Here is a 22,501-nt window from a genome sequence, read left to right as displayed (position 1 = left end):
TAGGGATTTGATTATGTGTGGTTTTAAAGTCTGTATGTTTTCAGTGTCCCAGAACACAAGCACTCTCTATATTTCCCTTCTTGATGATCTGTTACGTACCTTTACATCTGAACAAGACGAAGCTTCTTGCCAATTTCCCAGGCATTCCTACATTGGAACTCTCATCACAGCTGGGGAGATGATAATTGGTATAACCACTTTGGAAAATAGTTTGACGGTCCCTTGCAAAGTAAAAGAAATCACTCCCCATATAAGTAGAAACAAGCAGTGTGTGTTCTGTGACTGGCTCATTTCACATAGTGTGATATCTTCTAGATTCACCCATGTTGTCACATGTGACAGCATTTCCTTCTTTTTTTAAAGCTAAATAATATTCCATTGTATATATAAAGTAACATTTTCTTTAAATGCTCATTCATCAATGGGCATTTAAGTTGTTCCTGTATCTTGGCTATTATTAACAATGCTGCAAAATAGTCCAACTCAAACAGAGTAGGATGGTGGTTGCTAGGGAGGGGCTGATGGGAAGGGGGGAATGAAGAGTTCTTGTTTAATAGGTATAAACTTTCATTTATACACAGTAATCTGTTGCGCAACGTTGTGCCTATAACTAACAGTATTGTATTGTGCGCTTAAACATTTGTTAAGAGGGTAGATCTCATACGCGTTCTTACCACCCAGGTGCACACATACACACGATCCATGACTCACCAGTTCTTCTCCTAGACTACACATTTTTAAGCATCTGTCCAAAAGAAACCCCTACACATGTGCACCAGGACACCTGTTTCAGAATGTACAGCCTTATTATCAACAACCCCAGACTTAAAAAACCATCCGATGTTTGTCACCAGTTGAATAGATGAATACAAATTTGGTACATTCATGTGATGGAATACAGTATAGCAATGACAATAAATGAATTACATCTGTGTGTAACAACATGGATAAATCCAATAAACTTCAGACTGAGCAAGGACCAGACACAGATACATTCACTGTGATACTATTTCTACAGTTCAAGGGCGGGCAAAGTGAAATTCTGTTTCTTTCAAGTGCTTAAGAAATTGGCAGAACTATAAAGAAATGCAAGAAGATAACTGTCACAAAAATCAGGGTGGTGTTTTCCTGAGAGGGAAGGGATTCAAGGAGCATCCTGCTGTGTCCAATTTCCTGCTTTGGGTGGTGGCTTTATGGGGTCACCTTAGAGGTATTCCACCACTAAACATTTATGTTTTATGCACCCTTAGATGTATCTTATAATACAAAGGAACAAAAATCCAACTTGCTTCTTCCCACCACTATCTGTAGAAAAACATCACAAATAGGCAAACAAATGGAATACCTGTTTCTCTGCTTACTTTCTGTTCTTAACTCTGTTTTCCCACTCACAAATGTGAATTTGAAAATAACTCTTGTATATTCAATTGTACCTCAAACCTCATTGGAAAAAATGAATGAAGGCCAAAAGCTGACACAACTGCCCAACACTTCTGGACTATAGACAATTAGATATCCAAGCTGGATCATCAGATAACACTTTTTATCTGCCTGTTACTTGTCTGTCAGTGCTTCCTTTTGATGAATCCATTTCTTTGTCTCTGTCACTCTCATATATGCACAGAAATTTACTCAGCCTCACTTAAAAAGTCTCCCTTGCTAATAGTAAGGTGTTTCTTGAGGAAAAGGACAAGTAAAGAGTAGATATGAGCCCTCCCCCATAGCTGGTTGTAACCGGGAGCAAGTTGCTTATCAGTTTCTGCCAGAGAGAATCTTGCCCCCTCATGATTCTTTTTTTTTTTTTTTTAAGATTTTATTTATTTATTTAACAGAGAGAGAGAGTGAGAGAGCACAAGCAAGGGGGAGAGCAGGCAGAGCAGGCAGAGCAGGCAGAGGGAGAAGCAGGCTCCCTGCCAAGCAAGGAGACTGATGCGGGACTCCATCCTAGGACCCTTGGATCATGACCTTAGCTGAAGGCAGACACTTAACTGACTGAGCCACCCAGGCGTCCCTCCCCCTCATGATTCTTGAAGGAAGGTACTGGACCCAGGACTGAGCAGGGATCATGTGTTTTTATTTTCCCTGCTTCTTTCCCATGTTTTAGAGTAAGAAAGAAACATCAGAAGAAAGAGAAATATGCCTGAGAAATATCAAGTTGCAATTATTGATTTTAATTTAGTAACTTTTGGAAAGTCATCTCCCACCAATATTCATTCAAAGCTGCCTGTCAGGACAGTGGAACTTATTGGCATACTTGAATGCATTTACATTATTTTCTCTGTTTTAGAATTCAATATAAAATTCTTTCTGAAAATACTTCACAACTCAGACTTTTTTTCCCCTCTAGAGAATGAAGTTATTATTAGATCTTCTTTTACTCAAACCAGAAAGAATGAGACAAGGTCAGAGGGAAGGTGTTAGAATATTGCAGATCTAGCTCAAAATGCCGGCATTGTTTGAATTCTCACTCGTGGCTCCCCCTTCACTCGCCCTAGTATGGCCTCTAGAGGCACAAGCCACTATGCTCCAAGAGCCTCAACCTCAGATATTTTTCAGTGGAATTTTCTCATCTTACTGCGCAAAGTTGCACCAACAATATAGAGAGTATTGGGAACATATTAGCGGGTGGGAGAGGAGGGAGCATGGGGTGGGGTTAACTGCTGTTCAGAGCTGGAATAAGTGACGCATAGAGTCCTCAACCAGAATCTCTGCACCATGTTTTACCTCTGAGGGTACAGAAAGAGATGTGGGCTTCCTCAGTGGCATTTGTAGTTCAGAGATGTAATTAATTCGTGAATATTGAACTCCTGGTACACGCCAGGTGCTGTGACATGCAGCAGGCACACACGCTCATAATGTGGCAGTGAACAAAGCAGCCCATGGCCATGTTTTTATGCAGTTTACTGGTTTGAGGTTGGTTCTGATTCCTCACGATAGAAACTCAGGATCTAGAATAGTGGTCATCCCACATAGAATCACCACATCTGATATCCTTGTTTGTTTGCTTTTTCAGATCGGATATCCTTGTAATTCAAAGTTAGTATCTTCCTTAGCAATGCCATTTGTCCTTAGATTTTATTTGCCTGATTATACAGTTGCTACACTAGCTATCTTCTGTTGAGTATGTGTCTAAAGCTGCTTTTTGAATATCAGTTTATTTCAGATTTCCTGGTCATTTTGTTTTAGTAGTGTCTCTTGTGAGCAACACAGAACTAGATTTTGTTTTTTATTTATTATTATAATTTTTAAAAATATTTATTTATTTGAGAGTGACAGAGAGTGAGTGGTGGGCGAGGGGCGAGGGAAATGGAGAGAGAAGGAGAGAATCTCAAGTAGACTCCCCGCTGAGCACAGAGCCCAATGTAGGGCTCCATCTCATGACCCTGAGATCATGACCTGAGCTGAAATCAAAAGATGGACACTAATTGACTGAGCCACCCTGGTGCCCTCAGAGAGCTAGATTTTAAAAATCTAATCTGATCTCTTTCTTTTCTCCCTCCTGTTGTGTAGTTTGTGCTCTCAGTTCTCAGATTGATTTCTTGGGTGTTCAGAATGATTTGATACTTATCTAGATGTGTTCAAGGGATAAGACAAGCATAGGGTCCCCCTACTACTCCACCATTTTAACTCCTCACCTAATTGGATTCCTTTCATCTGGAGTCCCCATCTTCCAGTAATTCTCCAAAAAGACCAACATAAAGAGAAAGAGAAGGGGGCCCCCGCTATATTCTCTAGGCCTTTTAGAAAACATGGAGTGGTTCCTTTGGCCACGTACATGCAAGTATACGATTTGTGAACATCAAGGGAACGGGCACTGTTCAAAAAGGAACACCCACACATGTTACCATGGCAAAGCTGGAAGAGTATACAACGTTTCCCAAGATGTTGTTGGCATTGTTGTAAACCAGCAAGGGTAGGACTGTTGCCAAGAGGATTAATGCATATTAAGCACTCAAAGAACAGAGATAGCTGCCTGCACAGTATGAAGGAAAATAAACAGAAAAAGAAGGAAACAGAAAAGAAAGGTACTTGGGTTCAATGGAAGCTCCAGCCTGTTCTGCCCAGAGAAACACACTTTGTGAGAACCAATGGAAGGGATCCTGAACTCCTGGAACCCATTCTCTGTGAACTCACAGCATGATAAGTGTAAAAAAAAAAAAATAGAAGACCTGAGGCCAATAAATAAATATATAAATAAAATAAAAATAGAATCTGATAGTCTTTAAATCATTTTCATTTAAGAAATATGTGTTCAGGCGTACCTGGGTAGCTCAGTCGGTTAAATGTCTGCCTTCGGCTCAGGTCGTGATCCTGGGCTCCCCTCTTGCTAGGAGTCTGCTTCTCCCCCTGCTCCTTCTCTCTTGATCACTCTCTCTCTCAGATAAATAAATAAAATCTCTCCTTTTTAAAATCTCTCTTAAGAAAAAAAAAAGAAATAATGTGTTTGGATTTATTCTAATTTTTTTCTTTAGTGTAGTTTTTTTTTTTTTTTTCTTTTCCCTCTACCTTCTTGCTTTCTGCTAGAGTGATAAAATTTATATTTTTTCCCCATTTTTCTTTTTCCTGTACTGGTTTAAAAGCTTTAGGTCATGTTGCTATTCTTTAGCAATTGCCCTTAAATTCTTGCCATTCATTTTAACTGCATAACTGCATATTCTTTCCTATAAAATTTGAAGCTATTAAATATTTATTTCTTCTGCTCATGGGAGAAAAGTACTTTTTGCTCATAGGAGAAAATGCACTGATACTCTCCTTCACATCTTTCTTGGAATATTTGTCTAGAACCATAGTTCTGTGTAAATTTTGTTTAAAATTTTCTTTTAATAATAGTTGATACCTACAAAGAAGTAGATGTATCCTATAAATTATGATATACCACTTTTTCATTAAATTTTTTATTTTTAAAAACTAGCTTTACTATGAATTGTATTTCTTGTTATATTTTACTTCTTCTGCTTGCTGAAATTTATTCCTTAAAGCTGTTCAGTCAGTGTCTATGGGTTTTAAATCCTCTGAATTTTTGAATATACGAAAACATACTTATTTTGCTGCCACTCTTAAGTACTATTTTAACTATATATAGAATGTTTGCTTGACAGTTATTTTCCCTTAGTATTTTAAGGCTATAATGTAATTATTTTTAGACATATTTTGTTTTCATTAAGAAGTCTTTTGCTGGGGCGCCTGGGTGGCTCAGTGGGTTAAGCCGCTGCCTTCGGCTCAGGTCATGATCCCAGGTCCTGGGTTCAAGCCCCGCATTGGGCTTTCTGCTCAGCAGGGAGCCTGCTTCCTCCTCTCTCTCTGCCTGCCTCTCTGCCTACTTGTGATTTCTCTCTGACAAATAAATAAATAAAATCTTTAAAAAAAAAAAAAAAAGAAGTCTTTTGCTGATGGAATTTTTACTTTATTGACCTTTATGCTTTACTTTTTGGTAATTTTGTACATTTTTTCTTTGTCTTTGATATCCTGAAGTTTTACTCTGGTGTATTTACAAGGAAATTTTTAATGCATTTAAAAAATTTGAGGTACAGTTGACATACAACATTATATTAGTTTCAGGTGTACAACATAATTGCTGGATATTTGTGTATATCATGATATGGTCACTACAGTAAGTGTAGTTAACATCTGTCACCATATAGACTTAGAGAAATTTTATTTTCTTGTGATGAGAGCTTTAAAGATTTACTCTCATAGCAACTGCTCAATATATGATAGAGTATTTTTAATTATTGCCACTATGCTGTACATTACACCCCCAGGACTTATTTATTGTATAACTGGAAGTTTGTACCTTTTGACTTTCTTCACCCATTTCACTCACTCCTTTTACCTTTCACTTCACGTCTGGCAATCTGTTCTCTGTATCTGTGAGTTCATTAAAAAAACCTTTTATTCTTTAAACATAAGGAAATTTAATTTTTGTTTTTCCCACCTAACATTTAAGGTATGCTTTTACTCTGTGTACTTATGTTTTCCTTTAATTCTGAAGTTTTCAGCCATTTTCTTTCAAATGCTACTTCTTAATCTTTTCCCTCTTTCCTCTCTCTTGGAATGCCCATTAAATATATGTTTGAGCCTCTTAATTGATCCTCTTTATCTCTTAATTTTCTTTTTATAATTTTCCTTTTTAAATCTCTCTGTGCTGCTTTCTGGATTGATTTTTGATACTGTCTTACGAATCACTAATTTTTCTTAGAAAGTGTACAGAATAGTTTAACTTCATGAATTAGATTTTTATTTAAATGATTATAATTTTATTTCTCAGTTTTCTGTTGGTTCTCTTGTGTATCCACCTTTTCATTCATATCTGCCTTTTTAAGATATGTTTGTCGTTTTTGGTATATAATTGCTTTCTTAATCTCTTTGGTGATGGAAAAAAAGTTATTTAAAAATCATTTCGAAATTGTTCTGTTACTTGCATTTTGTTGGTAATGAATTGGCCTCTTGATTTTCTCTTAAAGGCTTTTTTTTATTTGGGAGAGGAGAGTGCTCAAGAGAGAATGAATGGGGTGAGGGCATAGGGAGAGGGAAAAGCTCAAGCAGGCTCCATGCCCAGCACAGAGCCCAACATGGGGCTCGATCCCATGATCCATGAGATCATGACCTGAGCCAAAATCATGAGTCAGACACTTCACAGACTGGACCACCCAGTGCCCTGGCCTCTTGTTTTTTACATATGGTGGGTCTGGCTTCATGTCCGTTTTCCCCTTGTGCTTTGGAATTTGAATATGCAGGCTCTTCTTAGGTGTGTGGTTTTTGCTTTTCCTTTCTTTTCATTTGCTTATCTCCTCTATCAGTTTCATGGTTGCCTCCACTTGGCACGTCTCAGCTAGTTGAGGAGTGAAACTGAGGACTAAGAGTCCCGAGTCCTGTGGTAATTTGAGGCTCAGCTGTTGAGATCACAGGTGGTGAGGTCCAGTCCTGTCATGAATTTCTTTCCTGCTACCACTGCATAGCCAGAGCTGAAAAGGAGCCACCAAGTTTTAAGGTTCTTTTAAGAGGTGGAAAACCTCCTTTAATACCTGCTTTCATGTCTTCAGCTTAGTTCCCTACCATGTGCTGTTAGTCCCAGTTATCTGGCAAGGATTGAACAGTATCCTTGCTTATCACTGTATTTTTTCTTTTGTTTTCTTTTCTTTCTTTCTTTCTTTTTTTTTTTTAAAGATTTATTTATTTGAGAGAGAGTGAGCTCAAGTAGGGGATGGGGGAGAGGAAGAGGGAGAAGTAGGCTCATTGCTGAGCAGGAAGCCCAATGCGGGACTCGATCCCAGGACCCCAGGATCAGGACCTGAGCCAAAGGCAAACACTTAACTTACTGAGCCACCTGGGCACTCCTGGCTGTGTTTTTCTTATTTTCTTCCTAATCCACAGAGCTTTTTATTTTTTTAGGTATATCTTTCAAACAATATATTTTAGTTATCATTTCCACATATGACGAAGTCTCACAAAAGTCTTTAGTACAAGCAAATAAGATTGAATGATTTAGTAGGACAAACCACTTCTGAGTATAGAATTGAGTTTGATCTAAACTGAAAAAACCCAGTAGCTTTGCCACAGATGGGGTGCTTGAGGTGAAAAAGGGGAAAAAGTTTCAGAGGTTAAGAGACAAGACTGGTTTTCTTGCCTTCCATTGCCCCATCAGCAGAGGAACCAGGTTGTGTAAGCAGGACTAATGTATAGTGATCCTCCATTAAGACTGTTAATTGATCGTCATTCCAGTAACTGTCCCCAGTTGAGGCCATTTGGAAGACTTTGAAGCAGAGTGATTTGTAGCTGTCCCACAGTTGTGCTTTCTTAGATGTCTAAACATTGGAACACATTTAACTTGAAACAGGAGAAAAAGAATATTAATAATTTTAAAAGAAAATACATCTATTTATGCTCAAACTCAACTTGTAGATTGAACAGATAGCAACTGAAGTTCAACTTTATTACAGTTGGTTGAAGAAACCTGGACTGAAAATAATTTTTGTTTTTAGGAATACCAGAATGATTTGGAGGACACTAAGTCAAAATTTCAAAAGAAATTCACACCACATTTCAATGCACACAAATCATATACATTTCTGTGGTTGCCCTCAAAGGCTATGAGAGTGAATCCTACACAGGCACATTTTTTAAAAGAAACGGATTGGGTTAAAATTTAAAATAGTTACCCCAAGAAAACATAGAATCTCTGGAGTGTTGGAGTAGAATTTATGATTCCTGGAAATAGGCTAAAATTTGGCTGTAGGTGGCTAAATTCTGGATTAAGGTATGTCCATTTGGCTCCAAGAAAGTTACTTTCTCTTTTAGAAGGTAGATCGGAGACAGATCAAGATATTTCCTAACTGAATCCATTCTACACTTTTCTGGATTTGTTGAATCTTTTATATTGTAGTTTTCTTATTGATGCCATCATGATTGACCATGCTAATAATAGTGAATGATATGCTGACATGTATAGATACATATATGTGTATGTATTTGCTGGACAAAATTTTTCAAAAATTAAAACATTTAAAAATTCATATGGAACATGATAAAAAGCATACAGGAAGGAGAAATAAGACAGCTAAGGGAGGAAGGGTTTTCAAGATACTTCAGATTCTAAATGCCTCTGAAATTCAAGTAATATTTAATAACTAAAATGTAGAGTTAAAGGTGAACATTAGTATATGATTTTAGACTGATATGATTTTTGTAGATCAGGTAATAGTTTAAGAACAGGTTTTTTTTACTATTAAAAAAATTTTTTTAAATTTTATTTATTTGACAGAGAGAGAGAGAGCACAAGCAGGGGGGAATGGCAGACAGAGGGAGAAGCAGCCTCCCCATTGAGCAAAGAGCCTGATGTGGGACTCAATCCCAGGACTCCGAGATCATTACCTGAGCCAAGGGCAGATGCTTACCTGACTGAGCCACCCAGGCATCCCTAGTTTAAGAACAGTTTAGAACAGCTGATTGCTTGCTCTGAATCTGTTCACAGATCATTTAGGTTTTTCCTGTTCTGTTCATTGGAGATATAGAAGTGTGGTAAGTATTAGGAAATGTAGTTTGAGTCAATAGTAGAAAAATGATTTGAATTTAGAAATTTAGAAATTTAGAAATTGAGCTGTCCTCCCTTAAGCAGAAATACTCTTCTTTGCTGGTTAGTCATAGAAAAGGATCTGGTGGTGTTAGCCTATCAACTCATCTCCTGTTGGGGCTCATGTGGCTTTATTTCATAATTGTATTTGCAAATACTTGACTAGAAACTTGAGGCAGGACTGGGGGCTGCAGGAGCTGGAGAAGGCGTGTTCTTTGTAAAGATTTAGGTAAATGTCAACTGAATTAGGTATTTTGTTGGTGAAAGAATGTTTATTACAAAATACTCTCAATCTTCTAATGTTTCAGTCCTTAAGTGTTTATTAAAAAATATTTTCCAAAACTAGAGTAAAAATTCCTTTTCATTTTATGATAGGTTTGTAACCAAATTATTGGAAGACCTCATCTTCTTTGTGGCTGATGTACTTAATAATGGACAAGAAGTTCTGGATGTGGTTATCACTAAGCCAAACCGAGAACGTCAAAAATTGATGAGGGAACAAAACATATTGGCACAGGTGAATGTTTTCATATACTACATTTGCATATTTAGTTTTTTTGAATTGTAGCATCAGGGAAGTCCTTGTGTTAGTTAACTATTGCCGTGTAATAAATTACCCCAAGACTTCGAGGCTGAAAACTACAGATACTAGTTACACAGTTTCTGAATCTGGGAGTGGCTTAGGAATCTGGGAATGGCTTAGGTGGTGGTTCTTGCTCAGAGGATTCCACAAGGTTGCCTTTCAAGGTGTTGCCTGGGGCTGCAGTCATCTCAGGCTTGAACTGAAGAGGATTCACTTCCCAGCGCACTCCCACGGGCCTCTACTAGGACTGCCTTGAGACTGGGAAGCTTCTTTCCTTAGAAATGAGGGATCCAAGAAAGAATAAGAGAGGGCACCTAGATGGAAGCTACAGTCTCTTTTATAACTCAGTCTGAGAAGTGACATCTTATCTAGAGTAAATTCCAGGAGGCAGGGATCAGTGGGGCCATTGTAGAGACAGCTTCCTGCAGACCTCTCACAAAACCTACAGGGTCAGACTATCTCCAGAAAACATGCTGGAATAATTTTCTAGGTAGAATTTCCAGGATAACTTGGAAAGTGCCATCTCCATCTACTTCCTACTTCTGTCTCTCTCTTCCCTAGAAAGTGAGGCAGTCTAGTCATCAGCTCACAAGTACTCTGTACAATATTCTAGTTTTTTCCCTGGAAGTCTAGAGCTGCACTTATACTATGTCTTTCAGAAATTGTTAATAACACACCGGTAAATTAATTCCTTCCTGATAATATGCACATATGGGCGTGCCTACTTTTCTGTGTTTTTGTTTTTTTTTTTAATTTGGTTAATTGCCGTATACAGTAATGGGCTTCTGCAAGGAAGATACTTAAAAAAAAAATCGTGTTATTAATATATGTATTCTTGTGGAGTTGGGAAAGGAGAACAGTAGACATACTGCCAATTAATATTCCATGGCTGATTGTCTGAAAATATAAAATCAACATTTCTCTCAAAGAAAATAAAGGTTGCAAATCTAATGAGACAAGGCTTTTCTGACATTAGCATTCTTTTGTATAAAACATTTGATTTCAAGGACTTTTAGGACCTCGAATGATTTATTAATATTATTTCAACCAACATATGTCTAATCTTTTATTTCAGTATTTTAAATATAAAATGCAAGGTTTAGTGAATATAAAATTATTGAAGTAATGCTAATTTGTACTGTAGTTCGTGAACTTTCTGTTTTGGTTTCTTGTATTAATACTCATGCCCTTGTATAGGTGAGTCCTCATAAAAATTTACTCATCCTACCAGCTCATCCCTGGGTGACCTTACCTGCTGTCATGTTGCCTCAAAGAGTTAGATTCCTCAATGCTTTTTAGCTGTTTCCCAGCTGCTCACCTTGGTATGATGTGTGTCATTACATACTACCAGCTGCCCAAGTGGCACTTTATTTATTTGAATCCTGATACATTCATTGATTTGGCGACATTGTTATGTACCAAGAACAATAAATGAACTCTTTCTGAAAGAGGTTTGGAGGCAGTACTTGGAGGTCATTTTCTGATGTCAATTTCAGATGAAAAGTAAATGTTTCCTTTATATTATTTTGATTTAAAAAAGTTATAGAACATTAATAGAAGTTATTATAAAGCCTACAGAAATGAAACTTTTTTAGTTCATTTGATTATGTTCACATAATTTGGTACAACCTGACATCTTTATATTTTTAATTTAATTTAATTTTTTAAAAAGATTTTATTTATTTATTTGAGAGAGGGAAAGAGAGCATGAGGGGGGGAAGAGCAGAGGGAGAGGGTAAGCAGACTCCCTGCTGAGCAGGGAGCCTGATGCCAGCTGGCTCCTGAGATCTTGACTTGAGCCAAAGGCAGACGCCCAACAGAATGAGCCACCCAGGCATCCCTATATTTCTTCTTCTTCTTCTTCTTCTTTTTTTTTTTTTAAAGATTTCATTTATTTATTTGACACAGAGAGAGATCACAAGTAGGCAGAGAGGCAGGCAGAGAGAGAGGGGGAAGCAGGCTCCCCGCTGAGAAGAGATCCCGATGCGGGGCTCGATCCCAGGACCCTGAGACCATGACCTGAGCTGAAGGCAGAGGCTTAACCCACTGAGCCACCCAGGCGCCCCCGATATTTCTTATTTTAATAAAATATAATTTCTAAACAAAATTAAGTATTTTATTGAAAAGTTTTTGTCAATTTAAGGAATCCTTTAGATCCTTAAGGTATTTTTTTCTGTTGCTTAGTATGTTGGTTCTATATTCTAAATCTTCTTTTTCCTTTACCTGAATTCTACTCAAATATTACAAAAGTGTGTTTGAGTCAATGTATTTATTTGTAAAACATAAACCTCCGTTCATCAGAATAGGTGTTTTTTTTGTTTGTTTGTTTGTTTGTTTTTTCCTAATTAGGTATTTGGGATTCTCAAAGCACCCTTTAAAGAGAAGGCAGGAGAAGGCTCAATGCTGAGACTTGAAGATCTGGGGGACCAAAGATACGCTCCCTACAAGTATATGCTGAGGCTGTGTTACCGTGTGCTGAGACATTCACAACAGGACTATCGGAAAAACCAGGTTGGAGGCTGCCGTCGTTGCCTCTGTTTAACATTTTTGTTAAACTTCTTTGCCTCTGCTTAACATTTAAAGTAAAAGCAAGGTTCTTTTGTTACTGTTCTCAAATACATAAAATAGGAATGGGAATTTCCACTCTGCAATGAAATGTTTTATATTGACAACACACAAAAATGACCTGTAAGTATTTTTGTGCTGACGTATGTATTTATTCTTCTGTGTACAAGTAGAATCTCTGGGGAGAGGATGTCTGAGGTCTTTGTGCATGGTATTAACTTTTGCTAGGCAGGAGGCATGCTGGATGTGTTATATAAAGAGGAGGGAGACATTTCTTGACATTTCTAGGAACACGTGAAGTTCCACATCCTCACGTGTAGGCCAAAGACTTCCTTGTCTGGCAGTGAAGATATGGTAGGTATATCTGAAACATAAAGGGAGAGGCAAAATGGAGACATGAGAGAGAAAAGGCAGCATTCTGGGGATTCAGAAGAGAGAGAGAGCTCAGTGCGGCTGAGTGCCCAGGCAGGATGCTTGGAGAAGGAAGTATTTGAGGAGGATGAGACTCATTTTCATAAATTGTATGGGAACAGGCATTTCAGTGAAGAAGTGTATAAAGAGAGAGTGATGGGTGCTAAAAAAGGGCACTTTTGTCCCAAGAGAGTCATAACTGTGGAGGATAGGGAACCTAGGGCTCAAGCTAAAAGTTGCCAATGGCAAATGAAATTTCTTTTAAGTCTCACTTTTATCCTAAAAATACACGATATTTTCCAATGCGTTTAATAATATGCATTTGTTTAATATAAAGTTATTGAAAACTAATTATCATTTCCTAAATTAGCATCCTGTGTTTCTCTTAACCAGTTTGGGAGAAAAGTGTGGATTTCAGTAAATTTCATTGATTAGTTTAGTGGGGGAGAGAGGCCTGGGGTGAGGCAGGTTGGGCTGAGCCACTTAGGCCAGGACGTCAGGCCCAGAGGCTGGCGTTTATTTGGGAATAGTTAGTTGTGTTAATTGAGTGCTTACTTCCTACCAGGCCCAGTTCTAAGCATTTTTCGTAACTTAACTCAGGTAAGATGAGGAACTGAAGCACAGAGAGGTTAAATCACTTGCCAGAGATTACACAGTGCTAAAACCAGAGCCAATATTCAAACCCAGACTCTTAATTATCACATTTTGCCTCTTAGTAGTTTGAAAGTTTTTTGGCAAAAAAAAAAAAAAAAAAAAGAATTTGCTTTAAAAAAAATCTGTTAAAATACATTGGCTTTGAAATTCTATTTCAAGATTGAAGAAGAGTCTAAAAAGAATATGTAAAATAGACTAGTTAGAAGATAAATAATTTGGCAAGGAGCAAAGGAGTGAGGGAGAGGACAATATAAACAAATCCTTAAAGACTTCTGAATATAATCCTATTATAAACAGCCTTTCCTTCCAATTAGAAATACTGCTGTTGAAATTCTTTCCTCCAGCTTTCCTGCATTGCATTAAAATGGAAGAGAAATCAAGTTCCAGGATGTTAAACGGTGGACCTTCAAGCCCTGAGAGAATCAATGTCCCAGAAATCCCCCAATATTAAGGCTCGTGTTATTCTGTGGGGGTCTGAGGTGGAGATGGGGGCTAGAGGTTGCTAACTGTATGCCACCTCACCTCATTTGTCTTCTTGGGTCTGGAAATATCTACTTTGCTAGATAAGCCACAGCTCTACACACATGAGCAGTGTGTGTTAGAGAGCTTGGATTAACTGGAGAAACCAACAGGTCTACAGAATTTACCTGGTGCTCTGAGTCCCATGGGCTCAGAATGTATGCCATTCTTGATTGTGCTCGGCCTTTGGAGGGGTCCCAGGAGCTTCCATTCTATATCACTGCCCTGGCTTCAGTGCCCCATCTCCTTGGGTGTGGTTGTTCAGCTGGTCCCTGGTAAATTCCCTAGGCAGCACATCTTAACTGATGTCCTTTCTTCATCTGGCACACAAAATGTTTTCTCACACTTTTTAGTCTTAGCTGGGGACTCCTGCCCCTAATGTGTTGAGGTGTCTGCAATTTCTCTCTGAAAACATTCATTCTTCTGATAAGTGGAAACACACGCATGCACACACATGCACATGCACGTGCGCGTGCGCGCGCGCGCGCACACACACACACACACACACACACACACACACACACACACTGCCCCTGTAATTCTTCTTCTTCTTTGTTCTTAGTTCACCTGACCCAGGCACATGACTATTCCAGGTAAATGATTATTCCCTTTAGGGGACCTGCTTTCTGGGTTTCTTTAGAGCATATGACTGTAGGGGGGCACTTTTTGTCTCTTTTGGGCTCTCTTTCCAAGGCGTAGATCATTGAGCTGACAAAAGAGTAGAAGAATCACCACTACCCATTGGGGGTTAGATTTTGTTTTCCCTTATGTTCTCATGTATGCTCCAACTCAATTTCAGTGATAGTTGAATAATCTTGTTCTCATTTGTTTTGAATCAGGAATGCTTTTGTTAAGCATAGAGCAGCTTTACTTTCTACTTTTTGCCTAATTGTCTTGTTTTCCTTTAGCTCATCTGTATTGTACAGAGTCTTAATAGGGAGTTCTTTTGTGATTTTGTGCTAACCCAGGTCTTTAAGGGTGAGGGTCTATTTACTACTATTTATAGAATTTGGTGACAACCTTTAACTTGATTTGATATTTTTTATCAGTATCTTGATCTATTTATCAAATATCTTGGAGGTTTGCCTTATACTAGGGTATGAATACAATAGCCATAAAAGTGTGTAAATCAATACATGTCTTTAAAATGATACACTAACAGAAGACATTTACTTTACTTAACTGGTTACTCAATATAAAGCTATCATTTTGAAAGGCCACAAAATTGCTGCTTAGAATATAATTAGATTTGTGCAACCTGTATCATTTTCAAGGAGTAGCTAGGTTCCAGTAAATTTTACCTAAGGCAAAAATACTTTCCAATCAATAAATATGCCCATGACAGAACCAGAAATATATTCCCAACGAGAATCCCCAAGAATCTGAAGTGAGAACTGTGGAGTGTGGAAGGGGTTAGTTGCCAGGTCTGTCTATGGTTGTGTGGGATTTCTGCTTATAAACAGAATACAGGACATGAGCAATAGTGACTTGGAAGGTAGAAGAGTCAGTGTGGAGAATGAGGAGCAGACTAAGTCATGCATGACTGAAACTCTCTGGCTTTTTCTTGCTCTTAGAATAACATTTTGGCCCTTTACCCTGGCTCCCAAGGACCTACCTCTCCAATTTCAGCTCTTGTTTTCTCCTTCATGTACTACACTGTAGCTACGTGGGCCACCTTTGTTTGTAGAGCACAAAGAACGTGGTTCTGCTGCCTACCTAGATGTTTCTCTCCCCATGGCTGCCCCCTTTTGATCATTCCTGTATTTTCCATCCCAGCTCAAGCCATCCCTTTGTTTCACTTCACTTATTAACATATAAAAGGATCATATTTATTATCTCATTTACTGCCTTTTTTTCCACAGTGGGAGGTAGGCTTCAAGAGAACTCACCTATCTTGTTTGGTGCCATAGTCTAGTCTCTCAAACAGCCTGGAATGTAGTAGGCTCTCAAGAAGTATTTATGGGATGAATGACCTGGTCACTGAAGTGATTGATTATTCATATTATCTTGTATGGTAGCTTTTTAAGATAAAAAGTGGTATGGGATTTTATCTCTGTTTTGAATAGAAGATTTAATAGATTCGGACATGCACAAAAAAGAAATCACTGCAAGTCAGCCTGGGCTCTTCATGTAACAGGATAGATGTCAAGCCTCATGAATGAAATATCAGAGTCATTTTCTTTCTGTAGTTATGATACAGTCAATGGTTATGACTTTCAGTGTGAATTAGAAGAAGGGCCTCTGTTAGGCATGTAAAACTTACCATGTTGAAAGAAATTGTTATTTTAACTAGGTTTATTTTTGTTTTTCCCACCTATGCTTTCAGAATATAAATACCCACATTAAATATTTCTATGTATATAACTTTCTATTATAATTTAAATTAGGCACATGCTCATATGTTTCAATTTCCTTTCGCAAAAAACCATATTTATTGAAAGATTATTGCTTTTCTTTGGACGATGCATTTGAGTTTTTGTTACAAATAAATTAATCGATATTGCTGACTCTAATAGAACCTGTTATTTCTAAGCTGTTTGGCAGCATATTCTGACAGTCTTTCTTCTTTGCAGGAATATATTGCTAAGAATTTCTGTGTCATGCAGTCCCAGATTGGCTATGATATTTTGGCAGAAGATACCATCACAGCTTTGTTGCACAACAACAGAAAACTACTAGAGAAACATATCACAGCAAAAGAAATAGAAACATTTGTCAGTTTACTCAGGAGAAATCGTGAGCCAAGGTTTGAAGTGGTTATGCAGTATTCTTTACTAGTGGGGATTGTGCTTTATTTTATTTTATTATTATTCTTTTTGCAAAAGAGCTTTTTGCTTTATTTTTGGAACATTTTAAAAGTTGGAATTCTTTTTTTTTAAAGATTTATTTATTTGAGAGAGAGACTGCATGAGTGGCGGGGAGGGGCAGAGGGAGAGGGGGAGAGAATCCTTAAGACTCCCTGCTGAGCACAGATCCTGATGCAGGAGTTTGATCCCATAACCATGAGATCATGACCTGAGCCAAAATCAAGATATGGACCCTTAACTGATCGAGCCACCCAAGCACCCCTTAAAAGTTGGAATTATTTCACATCACTAACTTTCATGGACAAAACTATGTTAGGTTTGCTTTTATAATAATTATGAATCATAGAGTTATTACCTTATTGGAAATTAAAACATTTTATAGACATATTTAAATATGAGTGACTTTCATTTTGATCTTTTATGTTTTTATAGTAATTCTAGTTTTTCAAAATATTTTCATGTACATTGTCTTGTTTAAGTCCTTGTACATTTCCATGAGGTACACTGGTTGTATATTATTGTAATATTATCAATATATTATATGTTTTTTCATTTTATTTTATTTTATTTTATTTCTTTTCAGTGTTCCAAAATTCATTGTTTATGCACCATACCCAGTGCTCCATGCAATACGTGCCCTCCTTAATACCCACCACCAGGCTCACCCATCACCCCATTCCCCTCCCCTCCAAAATCCTCAGTTTGTTTCTCAGAGTCCACAGTCTCTCACGGTTTGTCTTCCCCTCCAATTTCCCTTAACTCCCTTCTCCTCTTCATCTCCCCATGCCCTCTGTGTTATTCCTTATGCTCTAAAAATAAGTGAAATCATATGATAATTGACTTTCTCTGCTTGACTTATTTCACTAGCATAATCTCTTCCAGTCCCATCCGTGTTGATACAAAAGTTGGGTATTCATCCTTTCTGATGGAGGTATAATACTCCATTGTATATATGGACCATATCTTCTTTATCCATTTGTCTGTTGAAGGGCATCTTGGCTCTTTCCACAGTTTGGCGACTGTGGCCATGGCTGCTATGAACACTGGGGTGCAGATGGCCCTTCTTTTAACCACATCTGTATCTTTGGTGTAAATACCCAGTAGTGCAATTGCAGGGTCATAGGGAAGCTCTATTTTTAATTTCTTAAGGAATCTCCACACTGTTTTCCAAAGTGGCTGCACCAACTTGCTTATTATCGTAAATTATTATTCACATTTTAGAGATGAGAAAACAGAAGCCTAGATAGCAATTTGCAAAAGAATACCCCAATAGTAAGGAATGTTACCATAATACCATAATTACTTATGAATAATATTATGGTAATATTCCCTACTATTGCGGTATTCCATCAAATTTACATTTTTTTTAATTTTAATTTTTTTATTATGTTCTGTTTGTCACCATACAGTACATCCTTAGTTTTTGACGTAGTGTTCCATGATTCATTGTTTGTGTATAACACCCAGTGCTCCATGCAATTGGTGCCCTCCTTAATTGTCATCACTGGGCTAACCTATCCCCCATACCCTCTCCCTTTGAAAACCCTCAGTTTGTTTCCTGGAGTCCATAGTCTCTCATGGTTCGTCTCCCCCTCTGATTCCACGCCCCCCTTCATTTTTGCCTTCCTTCTCCTAACGTCCTCCATGCTCTTCCTTATATTCCACAATTCTGTTTCACACACAGCTTTATCTGGGAGAAATGAATGCAGAGAAGTCAAGCAAACTGACAGTTTTCTTTCCTAATTAGCACAGCAAATAAATGTTAGAAGGTAGAAATGGGCCTTTGACTCAACTAGGCCATACCACTTTTGTTGACTGTGCTGTTTTCCTATTTTACTCAATACAGCATTAGCTTTCATCGCTTTTGTTTTGTTATTCAGTTCTTGGATAGTCTCATTTTAGGGCAGATAACTGATTTTCTAAACATAGTAAGTCACAGTGCTATGGGAGGAATATAACCAGATAAATAGAAGAAAACTTATATCCTTTTTTGAAACAAAATTTATATTAAACACAAATAATTGGATGCTTAATTTGCTTCTAATGATGCAGTACTAAGCGACATATTAAAAAATGTTGCATGGAGCTATTAAAAATAGATATAAAAACTTACTTTCATTATATCCCCAAGGATATTTTTATTGTGCTATTTTATGAAGTACCTTTTCTTAGTGTTCAATTTATTTTTTTTTCTCTTGCCAGGTTTTTGGATTATTTGTCAGATCTATGTGTTTCTAATACCACTGCTATACCTGTAACTCAAGAACTCATCTGTAAATTTATGCTGAGCCCAGGCAATGCAGACATTCTCATTCAAACTAAGTAAGCCCAGATAGGGGAGAAATCTTTTTCTGTTCATTATTTCTAAGCATTGTAGTTCCTGTCGTATTTGTGAGTTAGCTTCTTAATTGATTTTGTATGTATAATTTATTTCAAGGCTGGTTTCAATGCAAGTAGACAACCCCATGGAGAGCTCCATCCTCTCGGATGACATTGATGATGAAGAAGTTTGGCTCTACTGGATTGACAGCAACAAGGAACCTCATGGCAAAGCTATCAGGCACCTTGCTCAAGAAGCAAAAGAAGGCACCAAAGCTGATTTGGAAGTTCTTACCTATTATAGGTAAAGAATCATAATTATCAATCTTACATGTTCATTGAGAGAAAATTCTCTGAAACCTCTAAAAGTCAGGTACCTATGAATAGGAAATTTAAAAAGTCATGTCAAAACTAAGGTAGTGGAAATATATAATATTATTTAAAGTCTTCAAAATAAAAGGTAACATCTGTGGTTTCTACCTGCACAACTTGCAGTTTTCTGATTATTTTTCACTGATTTGGTTTTGGTGTGCAGCAGAAGGTTTTCTCCCTGTGATTGATCAGTATTAGATGAGAGACATGATGGGACCACGGTGTTGGACTTGAGGGCTGGCGCTGAGCTGGGTGTGTTGATCCAGCTGCAGAGGTGGCCTCAGAGAAAGTGAGCCATCAGGAATGTAGAGAATGTTTACAACTATGTGGAGTAATAGGGCTGGATAGAAGCTGGTATGTACAGTTATGAAAGTTCATTGGTGGCACTTGACAGCAGAAGTCGCCATGGTAGTTGCCGAAAGTCAGTATGTTGGGAGCAAGAACCTAGCTGGTGTCTTTGAGTTTAAGGCATAGAAACCTCTGATGGGTGCCCTTGGGAAAGGTTGGGCCCAGATGACAGGAATCTGAGAAAGGCCGAGCGTGCCTTGTGTTCCCCAATTTCTACAGGTATTGCAACAATGCCAAGGCTAATTCTTGATCTCAGAGGTTGTTGAATCCAAGTGTAACTGATGCCATTTGGATAGGTCACATTTGGTTTGAGAACTGAGTGGATCTAAAGATAGAGTGAAGCTAGATATTAGGGCCAGAGCTGATTGGGAATGGGAAGGTGAGATGGTTTTGTGTGCACTGTTATCCATAGCCTTTAGGCTTAGTGTATTTGTAATCCTAGGAAAGCAAAAATGGAGAGCCTAATGTGCTTTCTTTTCTTTCTTTCTTTACTTTTCTTTTTTAAATATTTTATTTATTTCTTTGAGAGAGAGAAAGAGAGAACAAGCATTGGGGAGGGGCAGAGGGAGAGGCAGAAGTAGACTTCCCGCTGAACAGGGAGCCCTATGTGGGGCTCAATCCCAGGACCCTGAGATCATGACCTGAGCCAAAGGTAGATGCTTAACCGACTGAGCCATCAAGGCACCCCCCCACCAATGACACTTTCCAACAGATACTTGTTGCTGGAACAAGTAAGAGAAATTGTAATATGAATAGATGTAGACACAATTTTGTGTATTTGCTATCCTTTGATTACTTCATTCACTACGAAAAAAATTCGACTCCAGTGTCACGAGCACTCAGAAATTTTGGTGTTGTATAAAAGTAGATGGTAGATATTGATTGATATTGTGCTGTTTAAGAACTTTATCAAGAGAAGACAAATAATGTAGCATGTTTTATATTTTTAAGGTACCAGCTAAACCTCTTTGCAAGGATGTGCTTGGATCGCCAGTATCTGGCCATAAACCAGATTTCTACGCAGCTCTCTGTGGATTTGATCCTGCGGTGTGTGTCGGATGAGAGCCTGCCCTTTGACCTCCGAGCGTCTTTTTGTCGCCTCATGCTTCACATGCATGTTGACCGGGATCCCCAGGAATCCGTGGTGCCTGTTCGCTACGCCCGGCTCTGGACCGAAATTCCTACAAAGATCACAATTCATGAGTATGTTTGGAAACATTTCCTGAGAACTTTCCGTTCAGTAGATGAACTCAAAATCAAATGTCTTCAACTTTGAAATGAATATATGGAAGGGCATTTTCGGGTTGAAACTCAGGTTGTTAGTCTTTTTTTTTTTTTTTAACTGCTTTTATTTTTTAATTATTTTTTTAAAGTTTTAATTTTAATTCCAGTTACTTAACATACATTGTTATATTTGGTGTACAATATAGTGATTGAACACTTCCATACATCACCCTGTGCTCATCATGGCATGCGCACGCCTTCCTCCCAATCAACTTGTTTAGCCCTCCTCCCCACACACCCAGGTTGTTAGTCTATCAAATACAAATAAGATACTCTTTTTGGAGAGTAAAATGACAACTCTTGGTAATAGAAACATTCTGGAAACCAATAAGCAGAAATCATATTTATAATAGGAGTAACAATTTTTTAAGTGCTTAATATTATGGTAGAATCATCTAGAAAGGTTAAATAAGTTACCTAAACTTAAGAAGCTGGGAAGTTAATGTACATATATTTTCCCATTTTTAAATGATTGCACTCAATTTAACTTGCTTTATATTCTTTCTTTCTAGATATGATTCTATAACAGACTCTTCCAGAAATGATATGAAGAGGAAATTTGCACTGACAATGGAATTTGTTGAAGAATACTTGAAAGAAGTTGTAAATCAGCCCTTTCCTTTTGGGGATAAAGAAAAAAACAAACTGACATTTGAGGTATTTAATATAAATGATTAATTTGTGAGGTTATTCAGTTTTCCCTGTCAAGAATTAGATACATTGAGCATCAAAGATTTTTTTTCCCTCTAATATTTAAGATGTTTTTGGATTTGGGTTGTTTAGTTGATGAGTGTATGATTCCCTCTGCCATTGATTAAAAGACAGATTTGATGCTTTAATTAGACCTGATGTTCAATACAAAATATTTGGTTTATAATTATCTGTTACCTTCTGTTTTCCTGGATTTTGGGGGTTTCATTTATCTGTATAAGTTTTATTGCTTTTCATGAACAAAGATAATTTGCATACATTGTAATTTGTTTGGATACATTTTTCCCCCATCTCCATGGAAGTGAAATTTTTAGCCTCATTAAACTGAATTGGAATACCTTTGGTTTTAATATCACTTGGGGGATATAGTGACAAAACTAGAGAAATGATGCCATTACCTGATACCTGGTGTATTAGGTATCTACTGGTGTATAACAGATTACCTCCTAACTTAGCTGAAAGCAACAAGCATTTATTATTTTACAGTTTCTCTGGGTTAGGAGTCTGGAAATTCATGGTTGGGTGGTTCTGGCTCAGGGATTCTCATGAATCCCTAAAACCATTGACTGGGGTTGCACTTATCTCTGGCTAGATGACCTGCTGCTAAGCTCACTCATGTGTATCTTGGTGGCCATATCTCTTTGCTGGCTGTTGACCAGAGGTTTCATCTTTTTGCCATGTGGGCCTTTCCATAGGCTGCCTTTTCCATAGGCTGCCATGGTATGGCACACAGAGCAAGCCATTAGAGAGAGAGAGGCTAAGATGGAACTTGCAATCTTCTCAAACCTAGTCTTGGAAGTGGCATGCCATTACTTCTGCTGTATTCTGTTTGTCACACAGTCCATCCTTGGTGCAGTG

General features: G+C 37.8%; 1 protein-coding gene across 3 annotated transcripts in view; it reads left to right on the top strand.

The window, feature by feature from the left end:
- LOC111159979 (inositol 1,4,5-trisphosphate receptor type 2) overlaps positions 1-22,501 on the top strand; it is a 490,010-nt gene that overhangs the window by 137,149 nt on the left and 330,360 nt on the right. For all 3 annotated transcript variants that reach the window (XM_022522705.1, XM_022522706.1, XM_022522707.1), the window contains exons 14-20: positions 9,446-9,587; positions 12,003-12,164; positions 16,376-16,548; positions 18,812-18,931; positions 19,047-19,232; positions 20,600-20,851; positions 21,445-21,589. In XM_022522705.1, the coding sequence (XP_022378413.1) occupies positions 9,446-9,587; positions 12,003-12,164; positions 16,376-16,548; positions 18,812-18,931; positions 19,047-19,232; positions 20,600-20,851; positions 21,445-21,589 (1,180 nt within the window). The remainder of the gene's footprint in view (positions 1-9,445; positions 9,588-12,002; positions 12,165-16,375; positions 16,549-18,811; positions 18,932-19,046; positions 19,233-20,599; positions 20,852-21,444; positions 21,590-22,501) is intronic.

Source organism: Enhydra lutris, unplaced genomic scaffold, assembly GCF_002288905.1.
Source record: "Enhydra lutris kenyoni isolate GAN:26980312 unplaced genomic scaffold, ASM228890v2 scaffoldscaffold72, whole genome shotgun sequence".
Taxonomy (NCBI): domain Eukaryota; kingdom Metazoa; phylum Chordata; class Mammalia; order Carnivora; family Mustelidae; genus Enhydra; species Enhydra lutris.
This window is presented reverse-complemented; position numbering and strand designations above follow the sequence as displayed.